The 20,029-nt window shown below is 42.9% G+C and overlaps 2 protein-coding genes across 6 annotated transcripts in view; one reads left to right on the plus strand and one right to left on the minus strand.

Annotated features, from left to right (window-relative positions):
- Positions 1 to 521: 521 nt before the first annotated feature.
- PROCR (protein C receptor) lies at positions 522 to 5,509 on the minus strand. Of its 2 annotated transcripts, none has more exons than XM_061209757.1 (5): positions 5,412 to 5,509; positions 5,141 to 5,291; positions 2,690 to 2,941; positions 2,018 to 2,296; positions 522 to 1,665 (listed from the first exon to the last, which is right to left on the minus strand). In XM_061209757.1, exons 2-5 carry the CDS (start codon positions 5,217 to 5,219, stop codon positions 1,646 to 1,648), a joined length of 630 nt encoding a protein of 209 aa, XP_061065740.1. In that variant the 5' UTR covers positions 5,220 to 5,291; positions 5,412 to 5,509; the 3' UTR covers positions 522 to 1,645. The 2 variants fall into 2 exon arrangements, with proteins under 2 accessions (XP_061065740.1, XP_061065739.1); XM_061209756.1 differs by having other exon boundaries at positions 522 to 1,764.
- Positions 2,736 to 20,029, plus strand: part of LOC133104081 (short transient receptor potential channel 4-associated protein) — a 159,255-nt gene continuing 141,961 nt past the window's right edge. For all 4 annotated transcript variants that reach the window (XM_061209750.1, XM_061209751.1, XM_061209752.1 and 1 more), the window contains exons 1-2: positions 2,736 to 2,930; positions 18,720 to 18,931. The gene's annotated coding sequence lies outside the window, so the exon portion shown is untranslated. The remainder of the gene's footprint in view (positions 2,931 to 18,719; positions 18,932 to 20,029) is intronic.

Consider the following 20,029-nt stretch of genomic DNA (forward strand, 5'->3'; position numbering starts at 1 on the left):
GTTGGGCCTTCTGGAAGCAGATGCCAAGACAGGGTTTGAGGTGCAAGATATTAACTAGGGGGAGGAAGCAGGATTGAATAGAGGAAGAAATCAGACTGTAGTGTAGATCCAACAGAGACCCAGCCAACCTGGTGAGGAGCTCTGGAATGAACACAGCTCATCAGAAATACAGTGGGTCAGAGTAAATAAAGGGAGTAAATAAAGGTTAACAGTGAGGTCTCTACATTGATATGATTTGATGGTAATTCTGTTTAACTGAGAGTAAACAGAAGAGGGAGACCAGGTTTGGGGAGACAGATATGGAATTTCATTTTGAACATGTTGACTCTGAAATGTCTGCAAAATATTAAGGTACAGATGATTTTCAAGAAGCAAGGCAAATGGGGGGTTCTGGAGGTCAGCAGCAAGGACTATATTTATTGAGTATATATATATTACCTTATATATTTAACACTCATAATGCCTCTATGAGATAGGTATTGTTTTTATTATACCCTTTTTGTATATTTTATTATACCTTTTGTTTATGAAGAAACTAAGACTTGAAGAAGTTAAATGCCTGGCTCATAGAGGTAAAACTCGAGCCTGTCTTATGACAAAACACATGCTCTCATAGACACCATGACATTGTTTCCCCATGGAAACCACCACATAGAGACAGTATTTGAAGTCATGAAAGTTAGTAGGTCACCAGAAAGGGTACAGTTTAAAGGGGAACAAAAGGAGCCAAAAAAAGGAATTCTAAGGAAGTCAATATTTCAAAGGCGAAGTGGGGAAGATGACATAGGCAAAGGGATTGACTGAGCAGCCAGAACAGTTTTTAGAGATGAGAAGTATGCTATCTCAGAAGTTGGGGTAAAAAGAGAGTCCTAGTCCATAAAGTGAAATGTTGCAGATATCATGGAAGATGAAGGTTTCACAATTATAGGTCATTGATGATCTTAGAGCAGTTTACAGAGAAGTCAGATTGCAGTGGGTTGAAGAGAGAGTGGGAGGGGAGGAAGTAGAAGCAAAGGGTATAGGCTACTTTCCCCAAAGTTTTGCAAAGTAGAGGAAATAATAATGGTGTATACATAAGTAAGGAATTTTATTAATGTTATTATTAATTGATTAATTAATAATTCCTTGCTCCCATATTACTTCGATTGCACACTTCCATCATTTCTCTGGTTATTTCTACCTCTATTGTATAATACCAGTGTCCCTTCCCAAGTCTAACATACCCGGAAGCACTGAATGTTGGTTGTTTGGGTTGTGGATGACTTGTTTTATTTGGTTATGTGTTTTGAACGCCTCAGGTGATTCTGTCTTTGCAAGATGGGTGGGCCACAGACCACCTCTGTTGCCCCAACTCCATCATCTGTTTTCCACAAATATAGATAAGCATTCACTTCTCAGACCAATTCAGCAAAGGTGCCAGTTCTTAGGTTCTTAGCAAACCAACTACCCTGTCTACCTAGGCTCCTCCCCTCCCCTCCCTCAAACTCTTGGTGGGCAGATCTTGGAGAAGAAATGAGCTGCCACTCTAAATCTTCTGGAGTATAATGTCCCAGATGGAGAATCTGTACAGTTTTGCAGTGAGCTGAGATCTTCCTTTGCCAGCCCCCATCAGTCTAGCTCTTTTCCAGAGAGGGCTGGAGAGTAATTAACACCGCCGCCGTCCACCTGTGTACAAGAAGATGCCTACAGCCACTCCAGTGATGATGAAACAACCCACCAGGATGCCCAGGACCAGCGAAGTGTAGGAGCGGCCTATTTGGCTTCCTGCAGAACATGCGGAGAGTTAGCTTGAAGAACATACCCCCAAGGAGTCCATGGTTTGAGTCAAACCCCAAGGGATCCCTTCCCCAAAGGAAGGGGGGCGGGGAGGGCTAGTTCACCAATTTACGTAAGGTGTGTGTACTCTGTCCCAAACCGCCAGCCTTGGGCCTCCTGTTGCTCAAGGTATCCATCCTTCAGGTCCACGCATTTGCCTGGAACCACCCAACACACAGGACCCTCCCCGATCCCACCATACCTTTCGAGTTGTTCCCGGTGATGTGTTTCTGCACGTACTGCACACAGGTGACCTGCAGAAATTCCCGCAGTTCGTACCGAGTACGATTGTACTTGTTGAGCTGCTCCAGGGCGTAGGTGACCACACTGGAAGGTGCCTGAGGCCCTGCTGTCCATGAGGCTGCCTTCGGTTGGAAATTCATAAAGGAGCTCCCATTCACAGCCACTTCGAAGAAGACACGGGCTTTCAAGCCCTCAGGAGGCAGCTCACATCCCAGGAAGCAGCGAATGGTCAGAGGAACTGTAGATGTGGGATTCAGGGTCAGGGGGCTATGAGGAAGGGTGTCAGGTGTCGGGGCATGTCCGCCAGGGGGAAGTGAGCTTTCAGGGTGCAGGGTGGATCAGGGACAGGGCCTCTTTAACAGGGACTACCCCGAGGTCATGCCAGCAGGAAGAGGGCCTGACGGACAGTACAGTACGTCAGCTAGGACACCCACTCTTCTCCAGCCTCAATCTCCCACCCAGCAATCAGCAAAGGCAAAAAGACCACGCCCGGCAAGGACACCCACCCCAGAACTTGGCCCCGCCCGGTTCTTCCACAGACCCGCCCCCCAGTTATGTCCCGCCCATAGGCCACGCCTCCCACCTCAAGGGCCCACCCTCGCCAGCCCCCGCCCCTGCGTGCGTCACTCACAGGCCACGCCCCGCTCGTAGTGCACCACCTGAACCAGGCCCAGGAACGCCTGCAGGTAGCGATTCAGGCTGTTCTTTGTGAGAGCCCAGCTCTCGGGCTCCTGCAAGGGCTGCAGCTGTTGGATCGAGACGTTGTTGCCCGGGCCTTCCAGAACGTGCGTCAGGACTCCCCCCAGCGTCGCGTTGCCCCGGTGCCACACTTGAGAGGGGTTGCGGAAGTAGGAGACCTGGATCATGTGGAGGTACCGCGGGCCTGGGGGCAGGAGTCAGCGCGTCGGGCCCAGGCCGGCGTGGGAGGGGTCGGCGTGTAACCCGAGATAATAACCCCCCACCCAGAGGTCGGCCGCCCACCTTCTCGGCCCTTCCTAAACCATAAAGTGCCCTCCCACCCTTCCTTCCATTTGACGCTCTCAGGAACCCTGCCAGGAAGGCAGGACAGGGGTTATTATCTTTGTTTTTACAGATGAGGAAACTGAGGCTAGAAGTGCAGGAGCCACTTGCCCCCGGATAATCCAGACGGTCAGTGGAAGAGCCACTCTGGTCTGCTTTCTCTCTCTCACCCCTTCCTCCCCACCCCCCCATTTCCGGTTGGTTAACAAATCCTGACCTACAATGAAGTCCCAATTCCATCTCCTGTTCTCTATCTCCTCTGCCACTGTCCCACTTCAGGCCTCAGTGGTTCTCATCTGTCCTGGAGTAGTAACTTCCTTCCTTATCCCCCTCCACTCATCTTTTAGTCTCACCCCTTCTAATCTGCCCTCCACCTGGCCTAGAAATAAGATTATGTCCTTCTGCTTAAAAATCCTCCAGGGACACAGTCCCCTATCAACAACAACAATAGTAATAGCCATTAAGTGCTTATTATGACCTGGGCACTGTACTTTACATGCATCATTATCTTATTTGTGCCTTCCTTCCATTAACTTGATGTAGTAGCTACTATTATTAACCCCAGTCCATGTGGAAAACAGGTGAAAGTGGCATAGCAGAGTCAAGGTTAGCAGGCAGTCTGAGCCCAGCACTCTTAGCCACTCAACTATACTGCCTCCCCGTAGGATATCTGTCCATAGAATCAAGTCCAAAGTCTTTAGCCTGACATTCAAGGCTGCCGGAGACTGGGCCCCGCCTGCCTTTTTTGGCCTCTTCCCTGTGCTTAGATAGTACCTCAGAGTACTTGGAGTCCGTCATGCCACCTTTCAGGTGACATGTGAATAGCATGCCAGGGTTGCTGTGCCTCCTGGCAAACTTCTGTTTATGCTTTAAGACCCAGCTCTGTTGCCCTCTCCTTGAAGAAGTTTTCCTAATGCTTCTCCTCTTTACCCTCCCAGACACAGTGGGTCAGTTTCAGCGATCCCGGATTCTGCATAACTGGCTCCAAACACACAGGCTTCCATTCCTCTAGGCTATGGAATCATGTCTGGTTATCTCTGCCTTCTACACCCACTAAGGGCCTGGCATGGAGTTGGTGCCCAGAGAATGTCTGAGGGGGGAATGTGTCTGGCGTTGTAAATCTCCGTGGGGGCATGTGTCTCGTCCACGTTTGCATCTGAGAAGTTGTGCTCTGTGTCTGCAGATGTGAACGAGTATTTCTGTGTGGGTCACCCCCAGACAAGGTTCTTAACTGCTTTGTGACCAGTCTCCTCCTTTGTAAAACGGAGATAATAATATCACCCACCTTGTAAAGATTTTGTGCGAGTTAAATGAGTCAATACACGTATTAAGCATAGTGAGCACTGATTGAATACCGGTTATTATTGGCTCCCTCTCTGACGGGGAGACTGAAGCTACAGAAGCTGTGGGAGAGGGGAGACGAGGCCCCTGTGCAATTACAGTGCAAGGCAGTAACTCCCCTTCCCTGCTTAAATGGAGCCACTGTGGCAGCCTGATCCCTCACAAGTTCTCCCATCAACCGCAGCTTGTCTCTCCCCCGGGTTTCCCCTCACCAGCTGCCCCCAGTCTTCCTCCACCTTCTCTAGTCTCCTCTTCTGCCTCACAGATCTCAGCCCCAGTCTTTCCCCAAGTCTCCCGTCAGTTCTCCCAGTGTCTCTCATTCCTTCCATCTCTCATCTCATCCCTAAGTCTCTTCCCATCTTCCCTAAACTCACCTCCATCCACCATCACCCTCAGACCTCCCTCTCCAGACTTCGCCCCATCTTTCCTCTCTCCCCACGACTAATTCTCTCACCCTTTCTACAAGCCCCTTTCCCATTTTTCCAGTCTTGTTTCCCCCCAGCCTCCTGCATCTCCCCCTTCCCAGGGGCTGAACTATGCTTCCTCACCTTGGCTTTGGGACACGAACCAGTCCCCAGGACCTGCCTGCCCCCTGGAGAGATCCAGCCGGCTGCAGACACAGACACTGTGGGATAAGCTCCCCTCTGGTCTTGCCTGTGTACCCAGACAGGCTGAGAGTCTCCAGAACCATCCCAGGGCACGAGATGTGCCCTTGACTCACCATCTGAGGCTTCCTGGCTACAGAGGGCCCAGCGGGGCAGAAGCAGTAGTGGCAGCAGGGGCAGCAGTGTTGTCAACATCCTGTAGCTGAGGTTCTCGACCCCACCTGGGCTCTTGGCTCTGGCACGCTGGGGCCTCCGGCTGACTGCAGCCTAGGAGAAAAAGAAGTGAGGACTCTCTGGGAGGGGAGGAGACCGGACGGAGGAGGCTGGAAGGTGGCCCGGGCATGGGAGGAGAAAGAGGTCGGCAGGGTTATAAAGTATTATTCTTACCCGGTCTCATTTCCTACTAGGGGGCGGGCCTCTCTCTTTCCCTCCCTCTGCCCTGCCCTGAATCACACTCTCCTGCCTGCAGAGACCTGCCTTTTCCCTTTTCCCTTTTCCCTAGGCCACTTCTGAGGAACAGGGAGCGGAAAAGGGGGAGAAGGGCCAGAGAGAAGTCCTGCCTTCGCTGAGTCAGGGGGTGGGGCATCAACTTAGAGCAGATTCTAGGATGTTGAGATCAGCATGTTCCTGATGGGGAAACTGAGGCCCAGAGAGATGTAAGGAATTAAAAAATAATAATAAAAGAATGACATAGAACAGTATAAAAATTTTCAGTGCATCACCCTTAATAAGGGTAAACATTATTTCATGAAATATTTGTTCAATTGTGTATGTGTGTGTGTTGGTTCTGTGTATGTATATTTCTATGGTGGATATTGGGTAGCAGTGTAAAATTTATTTCTTACTCTAGGAAGCAAGTAGAAAAATTTGAAAGTCACTCTCCCAAACTATGTTAATCTATACTGTGGGATACTATGCAGTTGTTAAAAAAACCCTTTCTGCCCAATGCCCACTCTGTTTTCATCATATTACTTAGCACTACCTGAAATGATTTTACTTATTCATTTACATGTTTATTGTCTGAATGTCCCATCAGAATGTAAGCTCCATGAGGATAGAGGCTGTCCATCTTATTTGCTACTGTGCCTGGAACAGTGCACATCATAAATAATAGCATAATAAATAATAAATATCAGCTAATGGATGACTCAGTGAGATAGTGATTATATGCATAAATCACCAAGAGTAAGTTACAGAACATTATGTACAGTTTAGAACCATTTATGTGTCAGCCACGCACACAACAACTAAACAACCTATTTCTTTATGGGAGTAAAGGAATCTGGAAAGATGTACATCAAATATAGCAGTGGTTCATCTCCAGGGAGGAGCCTGAGATTAAGTGTGTGTGTGTGTGTGTGTGTGTGTGTGTGTGTGTGTGTGTGTGTGTGTGGTGTATGCGTTAGGGGTGACAATATTGTGAAAGGCTTTCTCACTCTATTTTGTGAAGGATTTTATCACTCTATCTGTATTGTTTGAAAATTTTGCATCTAGAATGTGATCATATATCTCTTGTTGAATTAAAAATAGAAGTTTAAGTAACAGATTGTTGTAGAAGACACATTATGAACTGATGTGTTGACATGAGACACTGATAAATGAAAAAAGGAACTGCAGAACGATTTATATAGTAAACGATACATATAGTAAAATTCCATCTATTTTTAGTTTAAAATTTTTACTTCTGTCCAAGTAATCCATATTTAATTCCATTCTTATATTTAAAAAAACTTTATGTGTGTATCTATGTATTTATATATGCATAGGGAAAATGCCTGGAAGGGTACCGTCAGTAGAGATTACCTCTGGGGAATGGGATTAGATAAAGGGCTGAGGGGGGACTTTAACTTTTTATTTTATATACTGTTTCTTGGAGGGAGAGTAGATGTCGTAGTAGAACTGGGGCAAACCCTAGGCACATACTAGACTCCCAGTCTCTGAGCTGAAAATATGCAAGAGCGTCCATACTCACCTCTCAGTTATAAACCAGCATAGAAATAACAAAAGTTTTTTCCAGCTCGTCAAAGTGGTCTAGTTAGAAGAAGAATGGGGGCCTTGTTTTCCTGGACTGGGACTCAGGAAAAACAAAAGGACTTAAATCACTGCCGATTATATTGTCTTGCCTTTTGTAAAAAAATATTATGAAATAATTCATATTTGAAGAATTAATTCACGCTTGAATTTTATTACAAACATACAAGCCCCCACTACTCAGCATAAGAAATAAAATATTACCAATATAATTGCAGCCCCCTCTGTACTCCTCCCCAACTGCATCTCTCTCCCCCGTGCCCCACCACCAAAGTAACCACTAATCAGAATTTGCTATTTTTTATATCCTTACATTTCTGTATACTTACACAACATATGCATATATCCTTAAGTAATATATAGTGGTATTTTGCATAAGTTGAGCTTTATAGAAATAGTATTGAAGTGCTCGTATTTCTCTGCAATTTGCTTTTTTTACGTGACATATTAATGATTCATTCATGTTGCCCTGTGTAGGTCCATTAATTTCCACTGCTCTGTAATATGCCATCTTATGACTATATCACAATTTATTTATCCATTTTGCTGTTGTTAGACATTACAGTCTTTTTTCCAGGTTTTTGCTGTTATAAACAGTGCTGGTATGAATGTTCTTATAAACATTTTCTTGTGCATGGGTGGGAGAGTTTTTGTAGGTGCAAACCTGGGAGTAGCATTGCTGAGTCATAGGGTATATGCATACCTTCAATTTTACTAGATATTGCCAAACTGATTTACAAAAAGGTTGGGCCAATTTATACCCCAGCAGTGCGTGAGAGTTCCCTAGCTCTACCTTCTTGCTAGCCATTGATGTCAGATGGTTGGGTGTAAAATGGCACTTTGTTTTGGTTTTACTTTGCTTTATCTGATTCCCAGTGAGTTTGTGCATTTTTGCTTTGCCTTTTTTCTCCCTTGGGGCCTTAGAAGGGTACTTTGGGATGGAGGGTAATAAAGCATATGATTGAACCAATTTGGAATTGAGGGCTGTGAGTCTTTGATCTAAGCAGATAGGGCCTGGGTCACTGGGGTTAAAGTGGATCCACACCAATATGCACAGAGCTAATTACAGAGAGATCTTTCCCACCAAGCTAAGATCTGTCATGGATAGAAGTGGCAGCAGCAACAGCTATTTCCCAAGCACCCTCCTCACACACCAGTGCCCTGAAAATTAAATAGCAGAGACAACAATTATTATAGGTAGCATTTATCATGGCTAGGAACAGTGTTAAGCTCTTTACACAAATAATCTCACATTATTCATATGCCAGCCCTACCAGGTCGGTTTCATTAACATCATTTTACTAATAAAGAAACTGAGGCTTTGAGAGGGTAAGTGACTTACCTAAGGTCATATAGCAAAAGCTATAATCTGAACCCACATCTCTCTGATGCCAAAGTGTGTGAATTTAACCACCACATAGTATCTCAAAAATTTGAGGAGATAACTCTCCATCAGTATATTTTTGAACACATACTTCCAACATGCTTGAATATTTATGTTATGTATAATATAAAATGTGCCAAAAATTTATACTAAGTGCTAGACCTTTATCGCTTCCTCTGGGGCAGATAGCACCAGGCTATCTTGTCTCCATGTGACAGATTGGATAATTAAAGGACAGAAAGTGTAATTAACTTGCCCAAGGTCACAGAGTTGAGAAGTTCAGAGCAGAGGTTGGAACTCGAAGAGGATGGGTGTATGGGGTTGGGTACAGGGAGAACAAAGAGAGTATTGGGGCTGGGGAAGCTGGTAAGTGGGGGCAGCTTAAGGGGCATCCCCATTCCCTTTCTAAAGCCAGGGGTGAGGGTTGGAGGTAGAGCCTCTGCTGCGTCTGGCCTGGGTGGCTGAGGGGCAGAAAACCAGTGAGCAGAGTGGGCACAGGGCCAGCTGCTGGGATTTGACTGCGGCCTAAAGAATGAGGGTCCTGTTGAGTAAAGGAAGCAAAGTGGTAGCATTTCCCACTGCAGAGCGCACATGTGGGGGTAGATAAGGGAGACAGGAAGCTGAGCAGGGGCCAGTGCCGGTGCAGCCCCAGTAGGTGAGGAGAGGCCCTGCCAGGGCTGTAGGAGCTGGGCTGAGCTGGGGACTGGCAGAGGGCCCAGCGGGACTTCACAGGACCAGCCCTCTCCCTCCCTGTTAGCTACTGAAGAGAGGCAGTTGAAGCAACCAGGCCCAACTCAGATAACAGCAGATAACAGCAGAGTGTGGTCCCTTCAGAGATCACCTCCCCCTTAGGATGTGAAATAATAACAATAACATGTATTGAGAGCTTACAATGTGCTAAACATGGTATTAAGTCAGCAGAGTACTTATGTTTTATTCTCACTAGTGCCCTATGAAAAGTAGGAAGACATAGCCATTACTCCCGTTTTACAGTTGAGGACCCAGAGGCATAGAACAGTGACTTGACCTGCTGGAAGACACCCAACTAGTAAAGACAGATCTCAAATCCAAGTGAGTTGTATCCCAAATATGTTTTCTTAACTATCAGGCCATCCTAAAAGAGTAAATGAGATGACTCATACAAAGTGCCAGAACACAGTACGTATTCAGTAGGTGGGAGAGATAAGAAAGGAACTTGGCTTTGGGGGCAGCAAACAGAACTGCAACAGGAAGAATGGAGGGCAGACATTAAGTAGGATTTCCTGAAGGAGAGGCAAAGGAATAGATATAAATCTTCCTCAAGATTTCCCCCTGTACACACTCACCCCAACTTAGGAAACACGAAAAGAAGCCCCTAAAGTAGGATGATTCCAGCTCCTGCCTGCCTAGCAAGTGGTGGGAGCCTGGCATTCCTGGCTTGGTACCTGCTTATCTTTCCAGCCTTATCTTTCCACATATTCCAGTCTCAGCCAAACCTGCTCCTTCTGGTTTCCTGAACACAGAGCACACAAATGTTATCTTTTCACTTTCTTTATCTTATCTTTAGATAAACAAATTCCTAATTTTTTTTAAAATTTATTTATTTTATTTTATTTATGGCTGTGCTGGGTCCCCGCCTCTGTGCGAGGGCTCTCTCCAGCTGCGGCAAGTGGGGGCCACTCTTCATCGCGGTGCGCGGGCCTCCCACTATCGCGGCCTCTCTTGTTGCAGAGCACAGGCTCCAGACGCGCAGGCTCAGCAACTGTGGCTCACGGGCCTAGTCGCTCCGCGGCATGTGGGATCCTCCCAGACCAGGGCTCGAACCCGTGTCCCCTGCATCGGCAGGCAGATTCTCAACCACTGCGCCACCAGGGAAGCCCCCCTAATTTTAAGATGGTCAACTTTATCGTCTTTTCTGTTAGTTCATGCTATTTGTGCCTTGTTCGAGAAATCCTTCCCTACTCTGGGATCACGAAGATATTCTCCTATTTATTTTCAAAAGCTTTATACTTTTGTCTTTCACCTTTAGGTGTATGGTGGGAAATAGAGGTCAAGATTAGTTTCCTTCTACCTCAACATAATAAAGGCCATATATGACAAACCCACAGCAAACATCATTCTCAATGGTGAAAAACTGAAAGCATTTCCTCTAAGATTAGGAACAAGACAAAGATGTCCACTCTCACCACTGTTATTCAACATAGTTTTGGAAGTCCTAGCCATGGCAATCAGGGAAGAAAAAGAAATAAAAGGAATACAAATTGGAAAAGAAGAAGTAAAACTGTCACTGTTTGCAGATGACATGATACCATACATAGACAATCCTAAAGATGCCACCAGAAAACTACTAGAGCTAATCAATGAATTTGGAAAAGTTGCAGGATACAAAATTAATGCACAGAAATCTCTTGCATTCCTATATGCTAACAACAAAAGATCAGAAAGAGAAATTAAGGAAACCCCCATTCACTACTGCAACAAAAAGAATAAAATACCTAGGAATAAACCTACCTAAGGAGGTAAAAGACCTATACTCAGAAAACTATAAAACACTGAAGAAAGAAATCAAAGATGACACAAACAAATGGAGAGATATACCATGTTCTTGGATTGGAAGAATCAATATTGTGAAAATGACTGTATTACCGAAAGCAATCTATATATTCAGTTCAATCCCTATCAAATTACCAATGGCATTTTTTACAGAGCTAGAACAAAAAAATCTTAAAATTTGTATGGAGACACAAAAGACCCTGAATAGCCAAAGCAATCTTTTTTTTTTTTAATTTATTTATTTTATTTATTTATTTTTGGCTGGGTTGGGTCTTTGTTGCTGCGTGCGGGCTTTCTCTAGTTGCGGTGAGTGGAGGCTACTCTTCGTTGCGGTGCACGGGCTTCTCATTGTGGTGGCTTCTCTTGTTGCAGAGCAGGGGCTCTAGGTGCATGGGCTTCAGTAGTTGCAGCATGCAGCCTCCGTAGTTGTGGCGCACGGGCTTAGTTGCTCCGCGGCATGTGGGATCTTCCCAGACCAGGGATCGAACCCATGTACCCTGAATTGGCAGGCAGATTCTCAACCATTGCGCCACCAGGGAAGCCCAAGCCAAAGCAATCTTGAGGGAAAAAAATGGAGCTGGAGGAATCAGACTCCCTGACTTCAGACTATACTACAAAACTACAGTAATCAAGACAATCTGGTACTGGCACAAAAACAGAAATATAGATCAGTGGAACAGGATAGAAAGCCCAGAGATAAACCCATACACCTTTGGTCAACTAATCTATGACAAAGGAGGCAAGGATATACAATGGAGAAAAGTCTCTTCAATAAGTGATGCTGGGAAAACTGGACAGCTACATGTTAAAGAATGAAATTAGAACACTCCCTAACACCATACACAAAAATAAACCCCAAATGGTTTAAAGACCTAAATGTAAGACCGGACACTATAAAACTCTTAGAGGAAAACATAGGAAGAACACTCTTTGACATAAATCACAGCAAGATCTTTTTTGACCCACCTCCTAGAGTATTGGAAATAAAACCAAAAGTAAACAAATGGGACCTAATGAAACTTAAAAGCTTTTGCACAGCAAAGGAAACCATAAACAAGATGAAAAGACAACCCTCAGAATGGGAGAAAATATTTGTGAACTAATCAACAGACAAAGGATTAATCTCCAAAATATATAAACAGCTCATGCAGCTCAATATTAAAGAAACAAATGACCCAATCCAAAAATGGGCAGAAGACCTAAACAGACATCTCTCCAAAGAAGACATACAGATGGCCAAGAAGCACACGAAAAGCTGCTCAACATCACTTGTTATTAGAGAAATGCAAATCAAAACTACAATGAGGTATCACCTCACACCAGTTAGAATGGGCATCATCAGAAAATCTGCAAACAACAAATGCTGGAGGGGGTGTGAAGAAAAGGGAACCCTCTTGCACTGTTGGTGGGAATGTAAATTGATGCAGCCACTATGGAGAAAAGTGTGGAGGTGCCTCAAAAAACTAAAAATAGAATTACCATATGACCCAGCAATCCCACTACTGGGCATATACCCAGAGAAATCCATAATTCAAAAAAGATACATGCACCCCAATGTTCATTGCAGCACTATTTACAATAGCCAGATCATGGAAGCAACCTAAATGTCCATCGATAGGCGAATGGATAAAGAAGATGTGGTAAATATATACAATGGAATATTACTCAGCCATAAAAAGGAATGAAATTGGGTCATTTGTAGAGACGTGGATGGACCTAGAGACTGTCATACAGAGTGAAGTAAGTCAGAAAGAGAAAAACAAATATCGTATCTTAACGCATATATGTGGAATCCAGAAGAATGGTACAGATGAACTGGTTTGCAAGGCAGAAATAGAGACACAGATGTAGAGAACAAATGTTTGGACACCAAGGGGTGAAAGTGGGGGGGGTGGTGTTGGGATGAATTGGGAGATTGGGATTGACATATATACACTAATATGTATAAATAGATAACTAATAAGAACCTGCTATATAAAAATAAATAAATTAAATTAAAAAAAAAAGAAAAGATTAGTTTCCCTTATGTGGATAGCCCATTGTCCCAGCACCACTTCTTGAAAGTCTGCCCTTCCTTACTGATCTGCAGTGACATCTCTGACTTATAGTAAATGTGTTTCTTTTGTTTCAGTGGCCTATTCTTCTCTCCCTGCACCAATGTCACAGTCTCTCAATTAGTATAGACTTATAATACATCTTCATTTCTTGCAGATCAAGTCTTCCCACCTTGTTCTTCAAGAGTGTCTTGGCTTTTTTTTTTTTTTTTTTTTTTTGCTGCACCACACAGCCTGCGGAATCCTAGTTCCCCGACCAGGGATCAAATCTGGGCCCTCGGCAGTGAAAGCACGGAGTGCTAACCATTGGGCCACCAGGGAATTCCCATGTCTTGGCTATTTCGAATCTTGAATTTCTATACATAAATTTTAGAATCATTTTGTCAAGTTTTTGGGATTTTAGTTGGTATTGCATTTAATGTGTTAATGGCTTTGGGGAGAATTGACATCTTCACAATATTGAATTGTCCAACGCATGATAGAGTATATCTGTTCATTTATTTCTATCTCCTTTGGTGTCTCCCAGAATTACATGAGTTTCTCTCTAGACATCTTGCCCATCCTTTGTTAGATTTTTTTCCCTAGGTCCTTCATATTTTTAAATATTATTGACAATGGTAATTACAAGAAATTTCATGTTCTGTCTATTGCTGGTATATAGAAATACTGATAATTTTATTGCATTGATTTTGTATCTAGAAACCTTAACTATTTTATTTATTTCAATAATTATTTGTAGATTCTTTTGATTTTCTATATGCATAGTCACATCATTAGTAGATAGTGATAGTTTTATTCCTTCCTTTCTAGTTTTTATACAGTTTCTTTTTCTTAACTTATTGTTCTGGCTCTGATCTCTAGTACAATGTTGAATAGAAATGATAGAAAATATAAGTGAATATTCTTTTCATCTTCCTGGCTTAAAAAGGAAAGCTTTTATGATGTTTGCTATATTGAAAAAAAAACCAGATACCCTTTATTGGAGTGAGGAAGATTCTTTTTTTTTTTTAGGAAGATTATTTTTATTCCCAGTTTGCTGAGTTTTTATCATAAATGTTTTGAGTTTTTCAAATCCTTTATCATCATCTAATGAAATGATCATATGATTTTCCGTCTTTAATTTGTTAATGTGGCAAATGCATTGTTTCTAGTGTTAAACTAACCTTGCGCTGTTGAAGACAATTCTTCATGAGGTATTTTCCTTGTTACATATATTTCACTCTTCTGCTGTTTTTCTCTAGACTTCTCCATGTCCTCTCCATTCCTTCAAAGCCCTGCTGGGATACCACTTCCTTCTGAAAGCCTTCCAGGATGCCCCCAGCTATATTTGACTTCTCACTCTACTCACAAAACCAATGGAACATTGCCTCCCCTGGTAGCTTCATTGTAGCTATATTGCCACCTTCTATCCCCTTGTCTTCTCTCCTGGACTATAAACCCCTGGAGGGCATCTTTGTGCTCTCTTCTCAGCCTGCTTCCTCCTCCCAGGACCCAGAGCAGAGGTGGTATTGAGTGTAACACCAAGGATGAGGCCATGGGCTCTGGGGTAAAGCTGCCTGGGCTCACATCTCAGCTTGGCCACTTGCTAGCTGTGGGATGTAGGGCATGCCACCTGGCCTCCCTGAGCCCATCAGTTAAATAGGGAGAATAATAATACCTGTCTCATAGAGTTGTGGTGAGAATGAAATGATATAAGTGAACCACTTAGTGCAGATCCGGGCACGTAGTATTTTTGCTATCTTAGTCCATAGCAATTGCCACTACACTCTATGCTTCTCTTACTCTGAACTGCTCACAATTGATTTCCAAGAGGAGCCTCTTTTGTTTTTTTTTTTGGTCGTGCCATGTGAGATCAGCTTGCAGGATCTTAGTTCCCCAACCAGGGATTGAACCTGGGCCACAGCAGTGAAAATGCAGAGTCCTAACCACTGGACTGCCAGGGAACTCCCTATTTCCAAGGACTTCTGAGAGCCATCTCGTCTTCCTTTATTTCCTCTAAAGCTGTTCATAGGCTGCTTCATTCTTTCATTCAGTGGGCATTTATTGAGCACTTACTGTGTACTAGGACCTGAAGCAGACAAGATCCCTCCTCAGGAAGCAGCCAATCAAGCAGGGGAGAGAGACGTATAGGCAGACAGTGATAATACAGTGTGGTAAGTGTTAAGAGAGAGGGCCAGGGAGGTGGAGGACTGGGGTTGGGGAGCATGATGGGGATCGAGCTTATGAGAGTAGAGTCCTCTAACTTAGCCTGGGGGTCAGAGAAGGCTTCTTGGAGGAGGTGATGCCTAAGGTGGTCCTGCAGGGCAAATGAGGGATGGCAGTGGGGGAAGGGCCGAAGGTGTGGGGAAGAGTTGTTTCAGATAGAGGGAGAAGAAGGTGCAAAAGAATATAATGTGAGAGGAGAAAGAATATAACATGCTTGAGAAATTAGTAGTACTTAAGTGTGGCCAAAACGGAATAGGTGGGCAGCGGGGAAGGCAAAGTGATGTGAAGAGGTAAGCAGGAGTCTGATGAAGAGTCTGTCATACTACACTAAGGAATGGAGACTTTATCTTCAGATAATTCTCACCCCCTTTTTGGCGCACCTAACACCTATTAGAGTAGGTGTCTCTTACTCCAGGAAGCCTTCCCTGATGTCACGCAAATCTGTGTTGGATATTCCCTCTGTTCTACCATAGCCCTCTCCCCTCATCACAGCTAACTTCTTTCCATGATAATTGTCTGTTTAAGCATCTCTCCTTCATACCAAAAGCTGTAAGAGGGCAGGGAATGGGTTTTAACGTTTCTGTAACACAAGGCTAGTAGAATACCTGGCACATGGTAAGTGCTCAATAGATATTTATTGGATGAATGAACAAATAAATAGAACATCTAGGGAAGGAGAGAAAATTGTGACCAGCAAAATGCCTGGCACATAATTGGCCCTTAGAAAATTATTTAATCTTTTATTGTGCATCAGCTTTCTCATCTGGAAAATGGGAATAAAAATAGAAACTACCTCAAAGGGGTATCATGGGTCTGTGAATTGCTTAACCTAGGATCTGGCACTTAGTGTAAAGGCTAATTCTCAGCATGTTAAAAACATAATTCTCATACAAACAGTGAGCATGGGTCAGAATTTCATTTAACTCATTAATAAGGGGGCTAGCAGGATGATAAAGCCAGTTCAAAATAGAATATAAAAACTGGGTTTTTAAAAAATTTAATTAATTTTTTTATACAGCAGTTTCTTATTAGTTATCTATTTTATACATATTAGTGTATACATGTCAATCCCAATCTCCCAGTTCATCCCACCACGGCCACCCCCCCGCCCCCGAAAACTGGGGGTTTTATAGTCACTGAAAAAGAAAAATATTGAAATGATATTGCTAAATTATATACAAATGGATTAAGGTCCTACAGGGTAATAAAACCATAACCTTAAGGATTATCTTCTCTACTAGACAGAAGAGGAAATCATCACGTCCTATTACTTAACAGAATTGTGAAATGTCTGGGCCCTAATCAGTTGTGTAAATAATGTTAAATTTCTCTTCAGAGGCAGATGACTCTTAAGTAGACTTGCTGATCAATGCTTTATTGTGACATCAAAAGGTCACATAATCATCTTTTTACTTTAGTAACATGTTTTAGATAGTTTTTCTTAACACTGGTAAGTTTAGTTTAGTAGATACTGTTATTATTATAAGGCTCTCAATAAATATTTGCTGAAAGCATTTTCATTCTGTTAGGCTTTTTTCCTTCTCCCCAGTGTCAGAGTTGGGACCTACAGAGCTGGTAGACTGAGTGGGGAACCCTGCAGGATCCTATGCTCTTCCTTCCTTCAGCCTGGGGTGTTGCAATGCTAATTCTGTCTCATTAAATAGGCAGAAGAAGTATCTGCTTTGGCATCAGCAAAGCAGGCACATATCCCTCCCCTCCGTAAGAACATATATATAAATTTTTGAAATAACTGGATATTTCCAAAAAGGCAGTGAAGTAGGCACCATGGAAAAAAACCAGAAATTTTGGGGACCACTATCCATTTATTTTTTTTCAATTTAGAAAATTGTGGTAAAATACATATAACATAAAATTTACCATCCTAACCATTTTAAGTGTACAGTTCAATGGCATTAAGTACAGTCACATTGTTGTGCAACGATCACCACCATCCATCTGCAGAACTCTTTTCATCTTGCAAAACTGAAACTCTGTACCTATTAAACAGTAGCACATTGCCCTTCCCCCAGCCCCTGGCAACCACCCTCTACTTTCTGTCTCTATGCATTTGACTACTCTAGGTACCTCATATAAATGGTGTCATACAACATTTGTTCTCTTGTGGCTGGCTTATTTCACTTAGCATCATGTCCTCAAGGTTCATCCAAGTTGTACCACGTGTCAGAATTTCCTTCCTGTTTAACACTGAATAATATTCCATTGTATTTATATCACATTTTGTTTATCCAGTTATCCATTGATGGGTGCTTGCATTGCTTCCATCTTTTGGCTATCACCTCCCTTTATTTTATAGTATAAGATTATTTTTCTTTTGAATTGCATATGAGGGATGGATACCATTTTCAAGGCTTGAGATCTCAAAGATTATAATCTGGGTCAGGGCCTGGGACTAACCAGACTATGAGACCATCTGTGGTCATTTCTTGATTTTGTACTTTTGCCTAAATACAACCAGGATGACTAAGTTTCTCTAGGCAGATTTAGCCTAGAGAATGTTTACATGGAATATGAGCATTAAAAACGTGTTCTAGGGCTCCGATGTGCTCTAAATTTTGTATATACTGGGGACAGGGGAAATTCGAGCATTTCTACAAAGCAACAGATGGGAAATTTCCCAGGAACAAACTAGCTATCTCTTGGCAGTCCAAAGGTATGTAGTATGCAAGCTCTGCTCTGGGAGTTGAGAGAATCTGCTTGAACCACACAACCTCCAGATGCTAGAAAAGGAATTTCCAGATACTTCTCTGCTAAAAGTAGTTAAGAGTACTGGGTCAAAGGAGAACTAAAATGCCTGGGCTTCCAGCTTCAGGGAATTGAACTTTTTATTCTAACTTTCCAGCAAAAAGGAAGGGAATGGTGAATGTAGAATCACATGAAGCTAAAGTTAGAGGATACTGCCGAAGTCAATCAGATCCCCACGTTTTAATTCTGTTTTGGACTTTTATTTATACAATTGTCATTAATTTCATCAATGTAGTAGAATATAGACTAGGTCTGAATCTTGGCTCTACAACTTATTCAGTGTGACACGTTGATTATTACTAAAGCTCTCTTCAATTTTTAAAATCTGTGTCTCAATTTTTAAAATCTTTAAAATGGTAATAATAATGGTATTGTCTCAGAGGATCGTGGTGAGGACTAATGTCCCAAGAACAGAGCCTGGGACATAGTAAATGCTATATAAATTCTTGCTATTATCAATACATTTTGGCCTTCCCCTTCTCCTCCTCCTCCCATCTCCTTCTCCTCTACTTTATTATTATTATTATTATTATTCAGTTGGGAAATAATCAAATTTTATTTGGAGTGTCATCCTACAGTTTTATTCTGCTTCATGATTGTTTCTGGGGGAAAATTTCTGCAGTTAATGTGTATTGAATTCTGCTTCTTGATTTTTTTGCAATAACTCTATGAATCTGTTAACATTTTCCTTGTACTGAGAAGTAGTCTCATTCTCTCATTTTCCAGATTTGGAAACTGAATCCCCAAAAGGGAAAGTGACTTGCCCAAGATCACACAGAGGCAATGACTAAACCAGTAATAGAACGAAGGACTTCTGACCACGAGTCCACGGCTTGCTCCACTCGACACAGAGTTCAAGAATACTGACCTGGGGTATTAATACACTCTGTCCATCCTCCAAACACGCACAGGAAAACTTGAACACTCTGTGATTCCAGGTATTCTCCAAAAGATGTCTTTCCTTTCTATCAAAATTTCAGGCACTTCAAGGGAAAGGTCTGTGGCTTGACTTGTAATCTTCGTTGTATACCCAGCACTGTGCTTCAAGTTCTTGAGGGCAGAAATTATTGCCTATAACAGCTGGGATTATTAGGAACAGATGCTCAATAAATGGAACTAATTAACATACCCCCAATTTTAAAAAAAGAGGAATGGGACACAGGGAAGAGAATATTTTTTTATTTTATTTTATTTTTTAAAAATAGATTTATTTATTTATTTACTTATGGCTGCGTTGGGTCTTCGTTGCTGCCCGCGGGCTTTCTCTAGTTGCAGCAAGCGGGGGCTGTTCTTCGTTGCGATACGCGGGCTTCTCATTGTGGTGGCTTCTCTTGTTGCGGAGCACGGGCTCTAGGTGCGCGGGCCTCAGTAGTTGTGGCTCGTGGGCTCTAGAGCGCAGGCTCAGTAGTTGTGGCTCACGGGCTTAGTTGCTCCGCGGCATGTGGGATCTTCCCGGACCAGGGCTCGAACCCGTGTCCCCTGCATTGGCAGGCGGATTCTTAACCACTGCGCCACCGGGGAAGCCCGAGAATATTTATTAAGAAATTAATACATTCTAGTCACTGTGCTAGAATTTTCACCACTATCCCATTTAATCCCCAGACATCCTTTGTAGCATTGTCAATTTCCAGATTTTGAATCAGGAAATTAAGGTTACTCTGAGTCTTCATGAGTAAATATTCAAGATTGACATTTCTCTGATGGACCACAACCTTTTAGAATCTAATATGATAATCACAGAGTGAGAGGTAAAGCCAGGAAGGAAGAGACCTAATACATTCCAAAAGTTTTAAAAAAAAAAAAGAGAGTTTTTCTCATGAAAAACCATGAAATCAACTATATAAATTGTGAAAATATAAGTCATGATTGTATTTGCTCTGTGACAATGTGGAAATGCACATTTTTATCAAGCTAGAAAAAGAAAACAAAGAAAAATTATGAGTATTTCAATCTTGCTCATCAAGAGACCCATAATTACCAAATCCAGGCAACCTGGCCCCACTCTCCGTGCAAACATTTAATCCACGTGAGAGTTT

This window comes from Eubalaena glacialis, chromosome 13, assembly GCF_028564815.1.
Source record: "Eubalaena glacialis isolate mEubGla1 chromosome 13, mEubGla1.1.hap2.+ XY, whole genome shotgun sequence".
Taxonomy (NCBI): domain Eukaryota; kingdom Metazoa; phylum Chordata; class Mammalia; order Artiodactyla; family Balaenidae; genus Eubalaena; species Eubalaena glacialis.

Coding starts and splice junctions, on each gene's coding strand:
- PROCR (XM_061209756.1), bottom strand. CDS start 5,219: ATGTTGACAACACTGCTGCCCCTGCTGCCACTACTGCTTCTGCCCCGC. Junction 2,942..5,140: donor TAGCCAGGAAGCCTCAGATG/GTGAGTCAAGGG, acceptor TCCTGCCCCCAG/GCCCGCGGTACCTCCACATG. Junction 2,297..2,689: donor CTACGAGCGGGGCGTGGCCT/GTGAGTGACGCA, acceptor CCACATCTACAG/TTCCTCTGACCATTCGCTGC.